General features: G+C 40.4%; 1 protein-coding gene across 2 annotated transcripts in view; it reads right to left on the reverse strand.

Annotated features, from left to right (window-relative positions):
* Positions 1–4,662: 4,662 nt before the first annotated feature.
* CNOT10 (CCR4-NOT transcription complex subunit 10) overlaps positions 4,663–17,620 on the reverse strand; it is a 44,557-nt gene continuing 31,599 nt past the window's right edge. For both annotated transcript variants that reach the window (XM_006273246.4, XM_059728814.1), the window contains exons 14-19: positions 11,879–11,992; positions 8,830–8,960; positions 8,086–8,121; positions 7,853–7,980; positions 6,079–6,154; positions 4,663–4,956 (exon numbers count right to left, since the gene is read on the reverse strand). In XM_006273246.4, coding sequence (XP_006273308.1) covers positions 4,802–4,956; positions 6,079–6,154; positions 7,853–7,980; positions 8,086–8,121; positions 8,830–8,960; positions 11,879–11,992 — 640 coding nt within the window. In that variant the 3' untranslated portion in view covers positions 4,663–4,801. The remainder of the gene's footprint in view (positions 4,957–6,078; positions 6,155–7,852; positions 7,981–8,085; positions 8,122–8,829; positions 8,961–11,878; positions 11,993–17,620) is intronic.

The raw sequence follows: 17,620 nt of genomic DNA on the forward strand, positions 1-17,620 counted from the left end.
AATGCCTGGTATTAAATAGTGACTTTGACCATAACAGACATCTTGGGAACCTAGAAGGACAGTAATCAATAGGAGACTGTTAGACCAGGCTACAAATGTATATAGGAATGATAAGGTAGGGCATGCAGGTGAAAGAATGGTATTGTACATTAGGGATAGTACAAACAGTAACAGTACAAATGTCTCCTCTGAAAAAGAAAGCTACCCTAGCATCCCTGTGGGTAGAAATTCTGTACTTGAATTAAAAAAAAAAAATAGTATTAGGGATTGTACCATGAAAAGATGAAGGTGTTTACAAAATGCTCAAGGGTATTAGAAATCAGCAATAATAATGGGAGACTTCAACTACCTTCAAAGACTGGGCAAATCCTCATCAGGGCAAGATGTGAAAATAACTTTTCTGGATGTAATAAACAACTGCTTTCTAGAACGATCTGTCCTAGAACCCACAAACAGGATATTCTAGACCTAACCCTAATGTGTAGGACCAGGTTAAAGAGGTATTTGTTATGGTTACTATTATACTTGCATACAATATTCCAGCAAAAAGGAATAAGCAAAAAAAAAAAACCAAAAACAAAACCCAGTGATGTTGATACAACAGTAAAAAGGGGAAATTACATGAGTGAGGTGGTTGGAAGGAAGTTAAAAGGAACAGCCAAAAAAATTTAAGGCCTAAAGGAAGCTTGGAAGCTGTTTAAAAATGCTGTCTTAAGAGGCTCTGAAAGTACACCAGAAGATACTGAAGCAATTCCCATGCCAGATCGGTCCTTCCTAACAGACAGGTCAAGCGTTAGATTGCACTGAAGTGACAACAGAAGTTGTTCTAGAACAAAAATCAATACATTAAATACTATTAAGGCACCAGGACCAGTGGTCATTCACCCATGAGTTCTGAAAGAGCTCAAAAATGAAGTTGTAGTACTGTTGGTAATAGTATGCAACTTATTGTTACAAATGACCTCTATGCCATGGGCCTAGTGGGTTACCAGCATAACATCAATCTTCAAAAAGGGGCTCAAGAGGTGATTCTGGGAACTACAGGCCAGTGAGCCTTACTTCCATCCTTGGCAAGTTGGTAGTATCAACAATAAAGAATAAAATCAGTAGTCACATGGGCAGATGTACTCTACTGGGGAAGAGGGATTTTGAAAAGGGAAGTCCTGCCTCAGTCTGCTGGAGTTCTTTCTAGGTGTTTTGAAGCATGTGGACAAGAGGAATCTAAATGACCCAATATATTTAGACTTTCAAAAAATGTTGACAAGCTCCCTCACCGAAACGTTCAAAACAAAACAAAATTGCATTACCACAGGTTTGGAAGAGAGTCCTTTAGTGGACTGAGAGCTGGTTTAAATATAGGAAGCATAGGATAGGGCTAAATGGTCACATTTCAGGATGGAAGGTGGTCAAAACTAGAGTCCCACTGGGATCTGTGCTAGGCCCGATTTTGTTTCAACATTGTCATCAATGACCTGGAAGTGGGAACGTACAGTGAAATTTCCGAATTTGCAGATGATATTAAGTTATTCTGGGTAGTCTAATCCTAAACTGACAGAGAGGCACTGCAAAAAGGTCTTACAGGAGCTCACTGAGTGGGCAAAGAAATGGCACTTACTGATATTGATGTTCATCTGCAAGGTAATGCACTTGGGGGGGAAAAAAAATAACCTCAACTATATGTGCTGGATTCTGAACTAGCCATCACAACTCAGGAAGGAGACCCTGTAGCCACTGTAGAAAAAGTTCTCTAAAAATCAGTTCTATGGGTAGCTGTAACTAAAAAAAGCTAAAAAATGTCAGGCATCATTAAGAAATGAAGATAGAACAACATCATTATACAAATACATGGTGAACCCATGTCTCTAATAATGTGTGCATTACTGGACTCCACATATCCAAAAAGCACATACTAAAATTAGAAAAGGTAGAGAAGGGCAACCAGAACAAACGAGCCCAGAGCAGCTGCCATAGCAGGAGACTAAAAAGATTAGGACTCTTCACTTTGGAAAAAAGAAGGCTGAGGGGAGATGCAGTAAAATCATGGAAGATATGGACAAAGTAAATAAGAAAGGAACTGTTACGTACCAAGTCCCAGAATATTAGACCTAGGGGGCACCCAGAGACAGGTTTAAAACCAAGAGAAAGTACTTTTTATGCACTATGTATTAACTTGTGGAATTCATTGCTACTGAAGGTGTTTGAAGCAGATAGCATAACCAAGTTCAAGAAAGGACTGGACAAATTAAGGGATGATAGATCTAATAACAGCTGTTGAACAGACTGGGTGGAGGAGTTTCCTCTGGCACTAAGCCAATAATGATGGATGCCAATGAGGGTAACAAACAGGGAATAGAATATTCAAGAAATATCTGGTTCAATGCTTTCCCTCTAAAGCATCTACCTCTGCCACTGTCTAGAGAGGCTACTTGGCTAGATGGACCATTGGTCTGCTGCAGTATGGCATTTCAGTTCTTATGAAGCTATACATCTGTCTGTAGATTAAAATATTCTCACTTTGCAGTGAATAGAGGCATGTCAACTCAGAGGTTAACCATCTGCTGTTCAACAACACTGTGCAAACACCTGCATTAAATGGAGCTACTCCCTTCCATGGCTTTGCTTGGACTGAGATTGACTATTACATTCCAGCAGCATTTGGATACTAGGAACACCCAAGGTAAACTTCAGGTATAGTCTCCCTTCCTGGTTATAACTGTTAGGCTCCTGATCACCTGTTAACTTAGAAAAAGGAAAACTGGTCATTAGTTGGGTGGATTTCACAACAGCTTTTGGTGTGAGTGCATTGTTGCCACAGCAGGAGGGAGTAGGGACAAACAACTCTGACTTCACAGGTGAAGTTAAACATTTTTGATGCTGCATACATACCCTTTGCTGACAGATGAAGCCAGCTGCACTAGCTCTGCACTTCACTTTCAGCAAACGTTAGTTTCAGATATTGGTCAGTTAAGGAACCACTTAGCCCTCTGAAAAACTGCCTCTGCTGTTTCTCTACCTGATCAATCACAACTGCATGACCCAGCTGGAAAAGGGGAATAGATGCAGAAAATTGACAGCAGCTATCCAAGATGCAGGTTCTACCATTATACCCACCACTGCTGGAAATTATAAACACTTTATACTCTTGCAGCAAAGAGAGCTTTTATAGTACTACAGCTCTGTCAGAGCAGTTTAAGAAGAGGTTCAAACTAGTTATATGTAGCCTGGTTAAATTGTTTTCAAATAAGCAACAACCTTCTCTCCCTTCCCCCCCATCTATGTAGTTCAGCAGAACTGAGCTAATTTAGAAGTCTTTTGCAAATCCTGCTAGAATAGCTTTTCTGGAAGTGACTATCCCTGCATATTCCTACACAGAAAACAGCTTGGATCCTGGGGAAATTAGGCATTACTCAGCCTGTCCAGAAAGGTCAAATGCCCACATAGCCTGGAAGTTACCTTAAATCTGTAACTGTGAAAGGGAAGGAGCATCTCTCCTTAAAAAGACAGTGAAGTACCTCCTTCAGTTTATTCACATGAAGCTGGACAGTGCAGAGTAATGTGTCAAGTACCCCATCTAGTCTTCCCTTCCAGTAATATTTAACATTTGCTGTGGGGGGCAGTAACATGGCTAGACTGCAGTTTCTGGTTTTGCAAGTAAAAAACTTCAGTATCCAAGACTGAAGACTTCAATAATATAATGTTTAACTTTAAAAGTATGAAATGGTGATGCAGCTGTGGCTACAGCACAGCACCACAATGCTTAGCCATAACCTTTAGTTACATAAATGCTGCTGACAGACGTGGGGGGAAAAAAAACAACAAACAAACTAACCCACCCCACTGCTTTACCAGAAGAGGAAGCACATTACTTTGACCCAGCTCCCCAGCATCAGTATAGATTGGGCACTTCAGCAGGACTTTTTGGCACTTTTATCTAAAGCTGATTCAATCAGCTATTGGATAGAGCCGAAATACCCTGCTGACGCACCCAATCTAGATAGACGTTGGGCAAGCCACGTCAAACTAACGCAGTGCCTCTTCTGGGCAAGTACTGCACTTGGCAAAAGTAAAGCGCTGTTTTTTCTCCCCACGTCTGCAAGAAGCGAGGCTGTAGTTCACCAAGGTTCCTGCTATGCATAACTTCAGGAGAAAAAACCTTTAGGCCCAGCACCGTAACAACATTGAAACTGGAAGCACTTGAGAGAAGTGACTTTGAGAGAAGTCAAAGGCTTGTACTGTAATTAGCCAATTAGACATCAAGCTATTGACCCATCAAGGCCAACAATCCAGCCAGCCATCAATCCACCTTGCAGTCCATTCATCCAACCCAATGGATGCTTCTGGTCACCAAAGTGTTTGAATGACCACCTCTAACTCCTTACCCAGACCTAACTGTGAAGAATGAAAAGAAGATAAATAGCTTATATAGGAACTCTCACATAAGCCTCACCTACCTGGGACTGGGCTCCAAACCACAGGCCATGAATGTCTGAGTGTTTGCTCTGGCTGAGATGTAGACTGGCTGCTACAGAAGCCACATTTAAAAACTTGCTCCACTCGTGAAGACCATGAAAAACACGAGCTATTTTACAAAATTTATTTAAGCTGCCCCTCATTTCAGAGTTCTCTCTCTCTTCTGACACCTCTTACAAAATTCTTCAAAACAAGACTTTGAAATGTTTTATTAAAAACTTGCATAAACCAGCACACTCCAATATTCCTGCTATTCAGGTGGCTGAATTTAAAAAAAATATACAAAATCCCAAGCCCTTCTCCACTGGGCCAGTCATGAGCTAGCAAGACTTCACTTCCTTTGAACAGTGGTAAAAGCTGGCATCTGAATGGGCTGGATAGGATGAACGGGCTGGAATACTGGCTTCTTTCTCAGGTCAGAGAGCGTCTTCACTGAGGGGAGAAGCTGGTTTCTTTTGATGATCTGCAATGCCAGCTGTGTGTTACCTACAAAACAGTTTTGAATTAGAAATCTGTGGGACAGCCTCAAGTGCAGGTAATTAGAACAGACACTTGAAGTTATAGTCTATCCCTTGTACTTTTTTTTGGCTATCATGTCATTTCATGACAAGGTACCAGATTCTAACACAACTGAAGCACTGGCACAGCTCATTTCTAGCTTAGCTTCTTAACCCAAATGGTTGCACTGTAACACCTGCAGGATAGATCCTTTAAAGCTGTGACTTCAGAATCTACAGCACTCAAAAAATCTTCCCAAACCAGATATTCAACCTGTACAACATCAATGGATGTGAAAGTGTAAGACATACATAATTCTGTGTATGTACCATGGCAAAGGCACTATTAGCCTATGTATACGGGTTGTTCTGCTTAAGCAAGCTCTGGGCCCAAAGCACTGATGGCTTCTCTCGAGCTCTCTGCTGCTACATGACTCTGCCCTGTATGGATGCAACTCAAGCTTAGTGATTTGCTGCCTATTTACACAGGTGCTTCAATAAATGGCAAAAAGATTTTGAATTGCCAATATAAGCAGCATGACTCAAGAGATATCTGAAGATACACATTTCTGAAAAGAGTGAAAGATGACATTACCTTAGACCCCCACCCCTCTATCCTCCACTTAAAAAAATTACAAGGGGAGCCACTGTGATGCATGATTTTTTTTCCCCCCCCACCAGCCAGTCTTCGTTCTCCCACACTGCACCTCATTCAAAAATAGGATTTTGTTCAAACTTTCCAAGAATTTTGGAAGATGGTGGAACGAAAAGATTAGTATTTTGGGAAGGTAAGTGTGTTGTTATACCAGAATGACACTAGATGCAGTTTTGCAGTCTTAACTGCAGTTGGTGTAATCAGCTGAGAGTCTGTGCCCAAAGATATTCAACCAGTTACAGAATAAACAATTAAAAAAACCCCATGTATACAGACTGAGCCCCAAGGATCCAATATGAATACGAGTAATACACACACCCACACACCCTTAAGAGTAATACAAAGTCAAAACACTAGTTTGAAATTCTGGGCAACAGCTGGACAACCTGCCTTGGTGTGCCCCATAGCTGGGAATTCAAAATCTAAACCAAATTTCAGATAGGGTAAAAATCTTACCATTTTGTAATTCAAGATACACAGCCAGCAAAATAGCCTCAGGAGGGATCTCTTTAGGATGAATTAGTGAAGCAGCCTAAACCCCAAAAGGAAAAAAAAGTTAATGCAATTCAACAGTAAAGAAATGCCAGGTGACAAAATAGTTATAATCTTGGGCTAGGGAGACTAACCATGCCCTCTTCACCACTACACAGAGTAGCTGCTAAAGAAGGTAAGATTAAAGATCTTCCATTAGGCTCTTATATGCAGAAAAGTGCTAACAGATTACCTGCCTTTAAAGACTTTCAGTAGAAACACCATCTGCTCTTCATATTTGTAAATGTGTGTGTTATTTTTGGGACAGTCTAGAGAACTTTTGGTGGAAGGGTAAGAGAACAGGAGGAAAATAATTTGTGTGGGTGAGCAGTTTATATTATGAAGTTAAAAGAGCTTTATCAATAATGAAGTCAACAAAAACACAGATGAGCACCAGCTGAAGATCTGACACTATATTCACAACTTCCTGCAGATTGGGAACAATTATGTTAATATGTCATTGGCTATAATGGAATTATGGTAGTTTAGTTCTAGATGCTATGAGTGACTACCATTATGATCTCTTATACAGCTCAATAACCATATAACATTGTGCCCCCATACTGACAGGTGTTAAAGAGCCAATTTACCCATTTCTTGGTTTGAAGTAATTTTCTTGAAACATTTAACTTGTTTCAAAATGGAACAGGGTAATACATATATTGCAGCTACTCTGCAATAAAGACACCCTATAGGCTAGGAACAAAGAAAATGTGATGAGCAAAAAGATGGTGGGACGAAAGACTAAGACCCTCTTTCAGCAGTGGATGCTTATTTTGCAGTTTCATTGCACATGTGAACAAGGTATTTTCAGAATATCAGAGATGCTTCAACTACTAATAGCTGAATCCTCACTTAAAATGTCAAGGTTAGAAGCCCATTTGCTACAAATCTTTTGGTCCCAGAATTTGTTCAGCTGAGGATATAGTTCTCAAGAAGGAGCACATTCCTCAATATTACGAGTTGTATATAGGTTGGAAAAGCACACCCATTGCTCAAAGATAGCAGGGTCATATCTGGATAGAACAGAATTGATCTGTGACCTCTAAAGAGTTAATGCAACTTGGCACCCAAAGTCCTATTTCACTCTGCTAGGTGTGCCAATGGTGCTGCTGCTCAGTGCTTTACTAGCTGGCTTCACCCGGCATTGAGCACAGCAGATATCGTCCATAGCAGTCCTTCAATGCATTTTCTTGCACACAGTCCAGTGTTGTAGCACCTAATTCTATGGACTTGTTCTACCAGAAGGAGGGAATAGCTTTTGTATAGCTTCAACTGTAGACTGAAGCCCTGCTGTGGACAGCAGCTAAGTTTGATGACTAGTTACTCAGCAAAAAATCCCTTTCAGTTCTTCAGAAGAGAACACTACTGTTGTTTTCAGGAAAAAAAAAAAAGTAAGGGGGAACAAAAGCCAGAAAAATAAAACTGAAATATCAAAACATGCTCTAAAGCTGAAAAAACTGTTACAAGAGTGGAAAGTCAGAGTCCCTTAATCTGTACTATCAAGCACCCATATTCACCGACTTGTTTTTTTCTAGAACCACCAACAAAATAACAAGGGAACTGTACTGATAAACCTATGCTCTAAGAGAAGTTTGGCTTTGTTTCTTTGGGTGAAATATAGATGAGGTGGTTGAAGAAAGGCTGCTGCATACATATTGGTGACCTCTTGCTTTGGGTTTAGTTTTGTTATTGTTACCTGATGGAGGCACTTGCGAGCTTTGTCATATTCACTTCGCAAGCAATAGGCACTGCCCAGGTTAAACAACATCATTGTTCGTGCAGAAGTGACTGAACTAGGATAACACTGAGGTGTCTGCTTGCCAGCTTTCAAAGAGAGGAAAAGAAAAAAAAATCAGTTACTTTACACTTTTTTTCTTTATTCCCCATCGCGATGTGAAAGGCTTGTGTTGTTTCTGGACTGTTACTTACAAGACTCCATCGCCTCATTTTCTCCTTTGTCAGACCCTGTAAAGAAACCAAAAGTCAGTTTTGTGAGCTCATTTCTTAAAGCTTATAGTTACATGACAGCAAGTTGAAGTGAAAATCAAAAATGACTGGACAACCCAGAAGACAAAGCAATGTGGTTAGAAGTTGTAATGCACTTGCAATTTTAAATCTTCATTTAAGAGATGTGCTTATTTAAAAAGAACTTTTATAACTGCAGTATGACAGCAAGCAATGAGGTTTAAACTGGAAATGTATCATTCAAGCCAGAATTGCTACTGAAGACTGAATTACACATGCTGATGCTGTAGTAACACTTTGTTACAGTTTACATATGCTCACAATTTAGAAGTGCTGCAAGAAGATACAGATTTCAATTTCCCTGCCCTCTCACCCCACCCTGTGCTTGGAGGAAGTAGGATTTCACTTAAATCCCCAAAGTTGGTTTGCAGGGCAGAGGGATGGGGAAGGTTAGGAAAGAAACTGAAGCTCAACTGTAAGTGAATAACAAGCTTACAAAAACGAAGTTTAGATAAACTAATGAGAAATACATTAGCAGCACCGCTCATTTGAGGCATTAACTACTTCAGAGTGAACACACACAGAACAAACCAAAAACTGACTAGAGACTCAAAACCAGACTGCCTTAAAAATTTATACAAATTGCAAGTTGCAGCAGGAAGGCAGCTGAAAGTACGACCGGTTCTAATCAAGTATGAACTCATTAACCTTGATCCTGCTCATTTGAAGAGATCCCCAGGGAAACATCAGTGACGTTCTCAGGGTTCAAGTGAGTAATGGCATCAGAGATTTTGTCTAGGGAGATGAGCGCCTCTGCTGCATACAAATGGCCAAGAAACCTACAACCGCAAAAACACTGGGTTACAAGCTTTGTAGCAAGGCAGTAAGTCTCATCTCTAAATTACTCTCCAGAAGAGAAGCAGAACATATTTCTTTGCATGAGCAACAGGCTTGCTGCACTGAAAGCACTCGCACCAAAATGGAGTACCATAGAGATGTTTTAATAATAGACTTATAATGGTGATGTTTTGCAATCGTGGACCCCAAGACTGCAATCATCTGCGTACATGAATGGTCCCATTGAAAAGTCACCTTGTGCACAGGGTTGGGGAGGGTCAGGATTACATTCAGAAGTAGTCAGTTGCTATTTATTTAATATAGTGTTTTACTAGCACATTGGTGCTGCTCGAACACTATCTAAATAAATAGTAACTTCCCAAGGATGCTAGGCTTAGTTTTTCTACCTGTAATACGGAGACACAAAAAAGCTTAAGTGAATTTTATACCCAAAAGATAAGCTGCTGAACTGCTTCTAGAGTGTTCCTAAAATTAACAACATTGCAAACACACACTATCCTCCAAAGAAGAGGACTGACTACCAAATTCTTCTTGCTGTCCTGAATGTTTGTACATCACCTAAGACAGGTGAGGATACTAAATTGATCCTTCAACTCAACTAGTGTTATAAAAGCTTTTCATTTGCCATTTCTAGTTTAGCTACAAAAAAAATCTGCCACTTTCCTTGAAAATATATTCACATTTTATATGGATTAAGTTTACATATGTTGTATCACCAAAGGTAAAACACCCAGCTACCAGGCAAATGTTAAGTAAAAATGTTCATGTACACAACCAAGATGTCCAAGAGTCTAGAATGCATGTCAAGTTATCATCCAGGAGCTTTGTGTTATTGAGGATCAGTACAGAGAAGCCATTAATCTTGTAAAAGGCAGCAAAGGTCATTATCAGAAAAATATGACCAGGGAGACAAAGACAACAGGCAAAATACCAACTCCCTGAAAGCTCTGAAGGAAGTAGGAATGATTAACCTGAACAGCAGCTAATTTTACAGGGTAAAGTTAAATAGTTGTCCTAGTTGTTGCAGACATTACTCTGACATCACTTTTTAAGTTGGGGTCCTATAATAGTAACAGATCCAAAAGCAGTTGGTTACTGAGAACCTAGAACTTCTAAGATAAGACCCAGTCTTCTGCCCTTGCCACTGGACCCTCCCTCCTCTAAAAGATATAGCAAGGAGCATGAAAAAACTGTGACAGATTCCAGTTAGGGTAGAACCCAGGTACCTTGCAGGGTAAGGGTTAGATGACAGCTTGCAAACCAGGCAGGGATATACAAAGCCACAGCAAGTGGCTGTGTGGGACCATGGAGGCACTTGAGCTGTTTGCTACAGCTTTATTTCAAAGGGTGCTGCTTCTCCAAACAGCTGTGGTGGACCACGGATAAGGTCCACTTGATCAGAGAAGTGGCATCTTTTGAAATAAGAGCCACAGCAAACAGATGAACAGCTCATCCTTAATTCTTCAATCTGCTGTGAAAAGCAGGTTGCAAAATTACCAAACTACAAGTGGTTCCATATGTAAATAAGTGGGCTCATGACTCCTTGGCTGCTGATGGATGTTCACATAAAGGTATGATGAAACTAGATGCACGATTTTGGAATCAAGGATTAGTTCCCAAATGCGCCTTACTTGTCAGTAAGATCTCAGGCTCCCCCTGCACTAGCAAGTTGAAAGCTGGGTACCCACAATCAGCTGACTCTCAGCTGGGGCCAGGGACTGAACCAGGGTCTGGAACTGGCCTGTCTGGTCCTCAGCCCCATGCAACAATCACCTGATTGTCAAAACACCAGCTGATTTTTACAGGTCCCAGTGCATGGGGATCCTGGGACTGGGCTGCCACAGCATGATCCCAGGGTCCCCATGCACAGGGGCAACCAGGTTTTACCGGTCCTGAAGCACGGGGATGGAGAATCTCTCTGATCTTGGGAGTCATGTCATGCTGGGATCTTTATAAAACAGGTGTGCAGCTGGGCTGCGCACAGTTTTCTGAGATCCCTGGTACACAGGGACTTTGTGATCACTGATTAAGGAGAGAGGCTCGCTGATCCTGGAATCCTCAAGCCTAGGGGATCATCAGAAAAAAAATGCATCACTAAAGGTCTGGCATGCAATGAGCCTGAGACTGAGGAGATGCTTCCAATGTCAGGTTCACCTCACCCCAAGATAAGAGTCCAGGGACTGGTTCTGCCCCCAACCGAACTGGGTAGGGGACAGCTGTGTCCCAGCCCTGGGTTGCCCCAGGCTGGATCTTGACACTTAAGTGAGCATCTGGATCGGCCATGGGCCAGTCCCAACTGGCCTCACATTCAAGTTAAGGCATGATACAAATGAGCCACATAGTTGTTACATATTACTATGCCTTAAATTGACTTGAACATGTGGCTGAGTTACTGTTTAACCTGTTAATTGCATCTTAAATGGAATCTGTCAGGGGCCCTTGTTAATGCTTACTTTGCCACAGACCTCAACAGAAACAGGATCAGGCCTGATATTCAATTCTTTACACTAACGCAGTGATTCTCAATGATGGTGCTACAGCACATTGCAGTGCCCCAAGATCCCTTTCATGGGTGCTGCTGGATGCCATGCAGTGTTGGCACACTGTGCAACATGATTCACAAGATAACCCCAGAGATTTCAAATAGGAATCCATAGTGCCAAAAACATTCTGACCTGTTGTGGTCTTTCAGCTCTTTGCGATAGAATTGTTTTATTCCTTATCTATAGTCAAAAAACAAGTGAGAACTAAGAGCTGGCATTATCTGAGGGGTGCCTCAAGTCTAAAAATATTGAGAACCACTACAGTAGAGGCAGAACTGGAAAGGAGTTAAAAGTGTTGGAGCTTCAATTCAGAGTATGATGCAGAAGAAGTACAGGGATAGTCCAGTCAGACTTACTTTAGAGATCCTGACAGCTTTGGCTGTTGAAGAAGCTTATCTGCATGATTCAAAGCCATAAGGTTATCACCCAAAGCAAGAGCAACATAAGCACTGCAGGCAAGTATTGAGCACCTGGAGGGGAAAAAGAAAAAAAAAAAGTTATTGGCCAAGAATTCTGTGGGCACAAATCCTTATAAAATTCCTACGTTAAGAATCAATCTATACCACATGCACAAGGTGACTCTGGGTCAAACTATGATCATTTGGGCACAAAGCTAGAAAGAAGCTAAACTAGGCTGTTGGTATGATATACACAGCCTGAATCCTCTCTCAGACCTGACTTGTATAGAAGGCCCAGTTGCCTCAAAAAGTGACTTTAAGTCTTGTACTTTGAGTCTGTGATTAAGGAGGCTAAATGGATAAAATATCAGCATGTAAACTCAGAACTTTAGCAATATTATAAGCATTCAACTTTACAGGTCATATTTTAATTGTCAAAGCGGAAAGGGGGGGGGAAGCAGTTTTTTATCTGTTGAATTCTACTTTTCTCTCCAAAGCAGCTATTACTACATTCAATGAAACCAATGAAAAGAGAGATTAAAAAGCTCTGTACATTTTGGTTCAACACATCTTGATTTCAGAGTTACCTAGCAGATGGAATACAATTTATTCAGTAAAAATAAAAGCTTTAAAGTTCACAATTAATCAGCACTTTCAAATGTTCAAACACGTCACACTCATTGTACATTCCTTTATCAAACTGCAGGGTGCTATTATAATTTCATACCAACGTCAGCACATTGGATCAGAAAGGAAGAGGGGCAGAATTTCTGTTGTCAAAATACAACCTGAAGCACATTCTCCAGATTACTGGGCTTAATTATAAAATGTTCTACAAGCAGAAGTCAAGGATTGTTACCGATTTGATCAGTAGGATTCTGAAATCCTGACCCCCAGCATACTGTAAATACATGCACGCATATGTACATGCAGGGAGAAAATGCACTCATTTTGATTTTATTTGTGCTCTAGCTTCTTTTAGCAGTGAAATTCAGTTATGTTTTCCCTCCTCTTTTATAACACTACAAAGGGTATGTCAGGTCTGCAGACTGCTGTAATCTGTAACTCTTTGTCAACTCCTTGCCTTAAAGAGGTCTTATCTAATTGACACTGAGTCTATCAGACTGATTCCACAGCACAACGGACAACAAAAATCTACAAGTATCAAGGTAATGGTTTCAAGTCTTCTAGTTTTACTAATGATTTTAAAACTGAACTTTAGCCCTGTGTCAGAAAAATCTGATTAAATGTATGTGGCTTTTTATTGTTACTATGAATACAGCCTTGTAGATGTTACTACTGGACAGTTTTGAGCATTTCTAGCATAAAATGCCCAAAAAGTTTTATAACAAAATATGTACCACTCATTCCACATCTTCAAGTAATAATCCCAAATCAGGATGTCAGCATTAGGTCAAGCATTTACAGCTTGTAATTTTTCCCCTTCCCCTCCCCCTCCCCCTGTCCCCAGCAACACACTTTGGGATATTTTCCACTTCACAAGACATAGCTTAATGCAGGCTGCCTTGTCTCAGGGAAGGTGCCATCACCTTCCTCCCCTTGGGACTCCTAGCTGTGAGAAAAGCTTCTGTTCTTCTGCAGGAAGGAAGAGTGAATCCCTGTGTTGGGAGAACTGCGAGAAGCGCATATTCAGCTCTCTTGCCAGTAGGTGGGCTATTACAGCTCCAACCTTCTGGCAACTGTCAAGCCCACTTTGGGTCCAGCAGTAAGTCATGTAATTCATGGCAGGACCTGGGGTTCCTTTATTCCCGTTTCCCAGGAGGCATGCACTTTAATTATGCACAAGCAGGATAAGAAACTTCACCACTGTTTCCCCCTCATCCCCCACTTCCTCTTTACCATGCCCAGATGTCACATCAAATCTGAACACATACAAAAGCTTTCAAGAAAGGGAGGAAGGCTTCCCCTACTCAAGTCCCAAACCAAAAATATTTTTGAAAGGTTGCCACTGGGAGAAAAAAAAAAAAAGACCATTATCTCAGATTGAATTGTTAAGTGGACTGTTTTCTTCTCTGCCTCAAGGAATAGCTACTTTTAAACAAAGAGAGATGCTATAGCTGCATATACCAGGTCTGTACTGACACACGGTCACTGCTACACTTGTACAATTTTGGTTTGAAACATTTCCAAATCTTAAGAAAAGCACAGAAAGGAGAGAAAATTCAAACAGAGATGAGCAAAACTGTTCAGTGAAATTCCTGGTGTATGGGGGAGAGCCCATCTCGCCTCTGTATTTGCAGGAACACAAGAAGGATGTATAGCAACAAGCACCTGGGGAGGACAGGGCGAGGGAAGGTTGGGGGAGGAGAAGCTCACATCACATTTTTTTGCTTGCCATATTGTTCCTCTCACACACTTTGAATCAATGTCGAACTTGCTAAACCAAACACTCAAGAGATCTGACAGTTAATCAGAGCGGAAGAATTGTAATCACAAGAGAGCAGACAATCTAATCTAGTTTTTCCCCCTGATGAGGACTCTGACAAAACTCAACAGGCTGCCTCTGAGAAGTGGGGAGTTCCAGTATTATTGCATTTCAGAGCTACCTACAGTTGTCTTTCATACAGAAAAAGAGAACTTTTTTTAATTCCCAAATCATGACATACAATCTATTGCATGAGACACAGTAGTAAGATATCAGCCTCCACAGGCAGAGTTTATAGACTCTAAACCAGACATTTACATGTATTTACTGTAACGAAGCACACTACCATTCTGAAATGTAAACTGCTATCCAAGTCAGACAACAAACAATGGCTTTTTCCCCAACCAGCAAACTGAAATAAAATTTAACCTACCACATAAAACACGTAATGCAGACCATGTTTTGTTCTTTCACGTATCAGTACAGCCAAATGCAAGGACGTACATCTAGGAACAAAGACTGTAGGTCACACTTATCAGAGGGTAGATTCTACTCTAAAGGCAACAACTCTGAAAGTCTTCAGGGTCATGAACATGAGTTCTTCATACAACACTGTAGCCAAAAAAGCTAATGCAATCCTTGTACGTATTGGAATACTAAGTATGGGAGAGAGAGGGAGATCATTTTATACCTCTGTTTTTGGCACCAGTGCAATCACTTCTAGAATAGCATGTCCAGTTTTGGTGTCCACATGCCATAGATAATGTAAATATGGGTTCAGAAAACTGCAAGGGGGTGGAAAGAAGGAGGGATGAAGGTGCTGGAAGGCATGCTTTCATGAAAAAAAACTTGGGGGCCTGGGGTCAGTCCAAGTACCTAAATGGGAAAGAAAAATATGAAAGAAGATCCTTCAATCCAGCACATAATGGCATAAGAGCCAATGGTCAGAAGCAGAATGTAGGCAAACAGACTAGAAATCTGTCCCAAGTTTTTACATTGTGAAACCACTGGACTGTTACCCAGGATTGTGGTAGATTTTCTACCAGTAGGTATTTTTAATTTGAGACTAGGTGTTTTTCGTAAGAAAGATGCTCTATTCGAGCACACTGATTAGACTCACAGCATTAGTTCAGCGAAGTCCTAGAGCCTATGCAATACATGTGGGTAGATCATAATGGTCCCTTCTGCCCTAAAAATCCACAAAAAATTTTCTTTAAAACAGGACTGGAAACTTCCCACAGAATCCATAGAAAACGAATAAGAGAAAGAATAACATTACAAATTGGAAGTTGAGAGACAAAAACGATACACAACTGTTTTGTTCCTCACATTCTTTCCTGGTCTTCTCTCCAATTTAGTAGCTTTCTCCTTTTTCATCTTTCTATAATGGTTTTTGTTTCCCCCCCCTAATCTTTAGCAGAACACGCATCCATGGACAGTCGACGGAGTACCAAACATTCTGACGGGATTTCTAAAACTGGAAATTCATCAGTATTTAAGACCATGAGTTGATACTAGTAATCTTTATACTGGAAGAAGCTTAAGTAAAAGAGACTTTCAGGTGTAACTGCATCCAAGAACAAAAACCATAAAGTGCCCTTTTTTTTTTTAAATGGTCAAACATGAACAATTCTCTTCTAAGGGAGAAGAGCTTAAAGAAGTTTCACATTTAGTGTTATGGCCCAGAGACGGCCCCCAGTCCTGACTGCATTTGAACAGAGCTGGGTTGTTCCAGCACATTAAATAGACTATATGGAACTGCTCTGGGCAGCAGCAGAAAAGGTAAGGATTGACTCCTTATTCAAAGCATGAAGACTATGCAGAGCCTATGTGGCTGAAGAAACAATTGCCAGAGAAGAATTTACAGGAAACTCCACTAGAAGAAACTTCAGAGTTTCTATGTCCCTACATGTCTTGCTTCCTTACATTTTTAATGCCAACAGTATTTGATCTGTTTGTACATTTGCTGCACACACTTGTTCCCTTTGAAAATTTTTCATGCGATAGGTCGGAATGTGTGTTACAGAGATTGCCTGCAATGGTAAAAAAGTTGGAATGTGTGGGAGAAATTTAAGGCAACTGCCAAATAGTATATGCATGAAACAGCAGACAAGGGAATTTTATCTGGATGGGACTCCTAACTTTGTCCCCAAAATCTCCCCTTCCTCCCCCCCCAAATGATAGTAAGATTATATTTTAAAATCTATGAATATATGCAGTTCTGTATAAACAATTCAAAAGCTATTATAAAGCACATCTGAGTACTGGGATGAATGGAGCTTTCTACTGTTTTCAACTTACTATCACCAGGATAAATCTAAAGTATATACATATTCCCTACCAGAGATTTCTTGCTGGCCTCAGATTCTTTATTACATTTTAACTGACTAATCAGGTAAGAGTTTTAATTGGTTCAATTAACTCACTGCCTTCAGCTTCACCTGAAGAAGAACTATCACTTGATTCTGTAAAGAGTTAGATATTCTACAACCACGTGCAGAAGCTTAGAAACAGTTTTGTTGAGTCAGACTCTAGGGAAACCAAGTACAGAGGTGCAGTTTTAGCCATCAGTCAAAACAAATATTGCAGCAATTAAGTCAATGTTTTTCTTTCTTTCTTGTTTAGTATGATGTTCTTTACCAGACATGGCATAATTCTTGTACTGACAGGTTTTTCCTGACATGTTGTCAAGTTTCATCAGTAGGTAATAATGGTTGATTGGGAAAGAAAAGATTACATGTGTTCATTTTCTTACAACATGATACCATGTAATTCTGACATACAGAAGCCAGTTTACTTGATCAGAGCCACGCTGTTTGTTTTTAGCCCAATACTGCTCATCTCAACTATTACACTATTTATGGCTTGAGAATAAATAATCAAGAAGTCAGTAACGACTTCTCACACGTTCACACTTCCTTCCTTTAAATGAGTAAAACTAAATTTCCTGCACACAGCTGGATGAAAGCAAAAGTTAAGCTTGCCATTATCACAACAGATTACCTGAGGGTTAGGCCAGAATACAGAATGTATGCCAAAGAGTTTAAGTAAGAGATTATAGCATGCTTTGATAAGAAATAAAGACAGCTGAAGCAAGATACATTTTAGTTTTTTATACCAAATTTCTGATTATAAGCAGTAAGAAGGATAAGCACCGTACTCATTAGTCCATTCTTAATGACATTTCCCGAAATTTGACAATGCATCAAGCTTTGTAAACATAAGGGAGTTTTTAACAGGTTGGCCAAACCTCTCTGCAATATTAGCAAGTGTTGAACCTGCTGGAAAAAGCTTAAGTGGGTTGCAAGGGACCT

Source organism: Alligator mississippiensis, chromosome 5 (assembly GCF_030867095.1).
Source record: "Alligator mississippiensis isolate rAllMis1 chromosome 5, rAllMis1, whole genome shotgun sequence".
NCBI lineage: Eukaryota > Metazoa > Chordata > Crocodylia > Alligatoridae > Alligator > Alligator mississippiensis.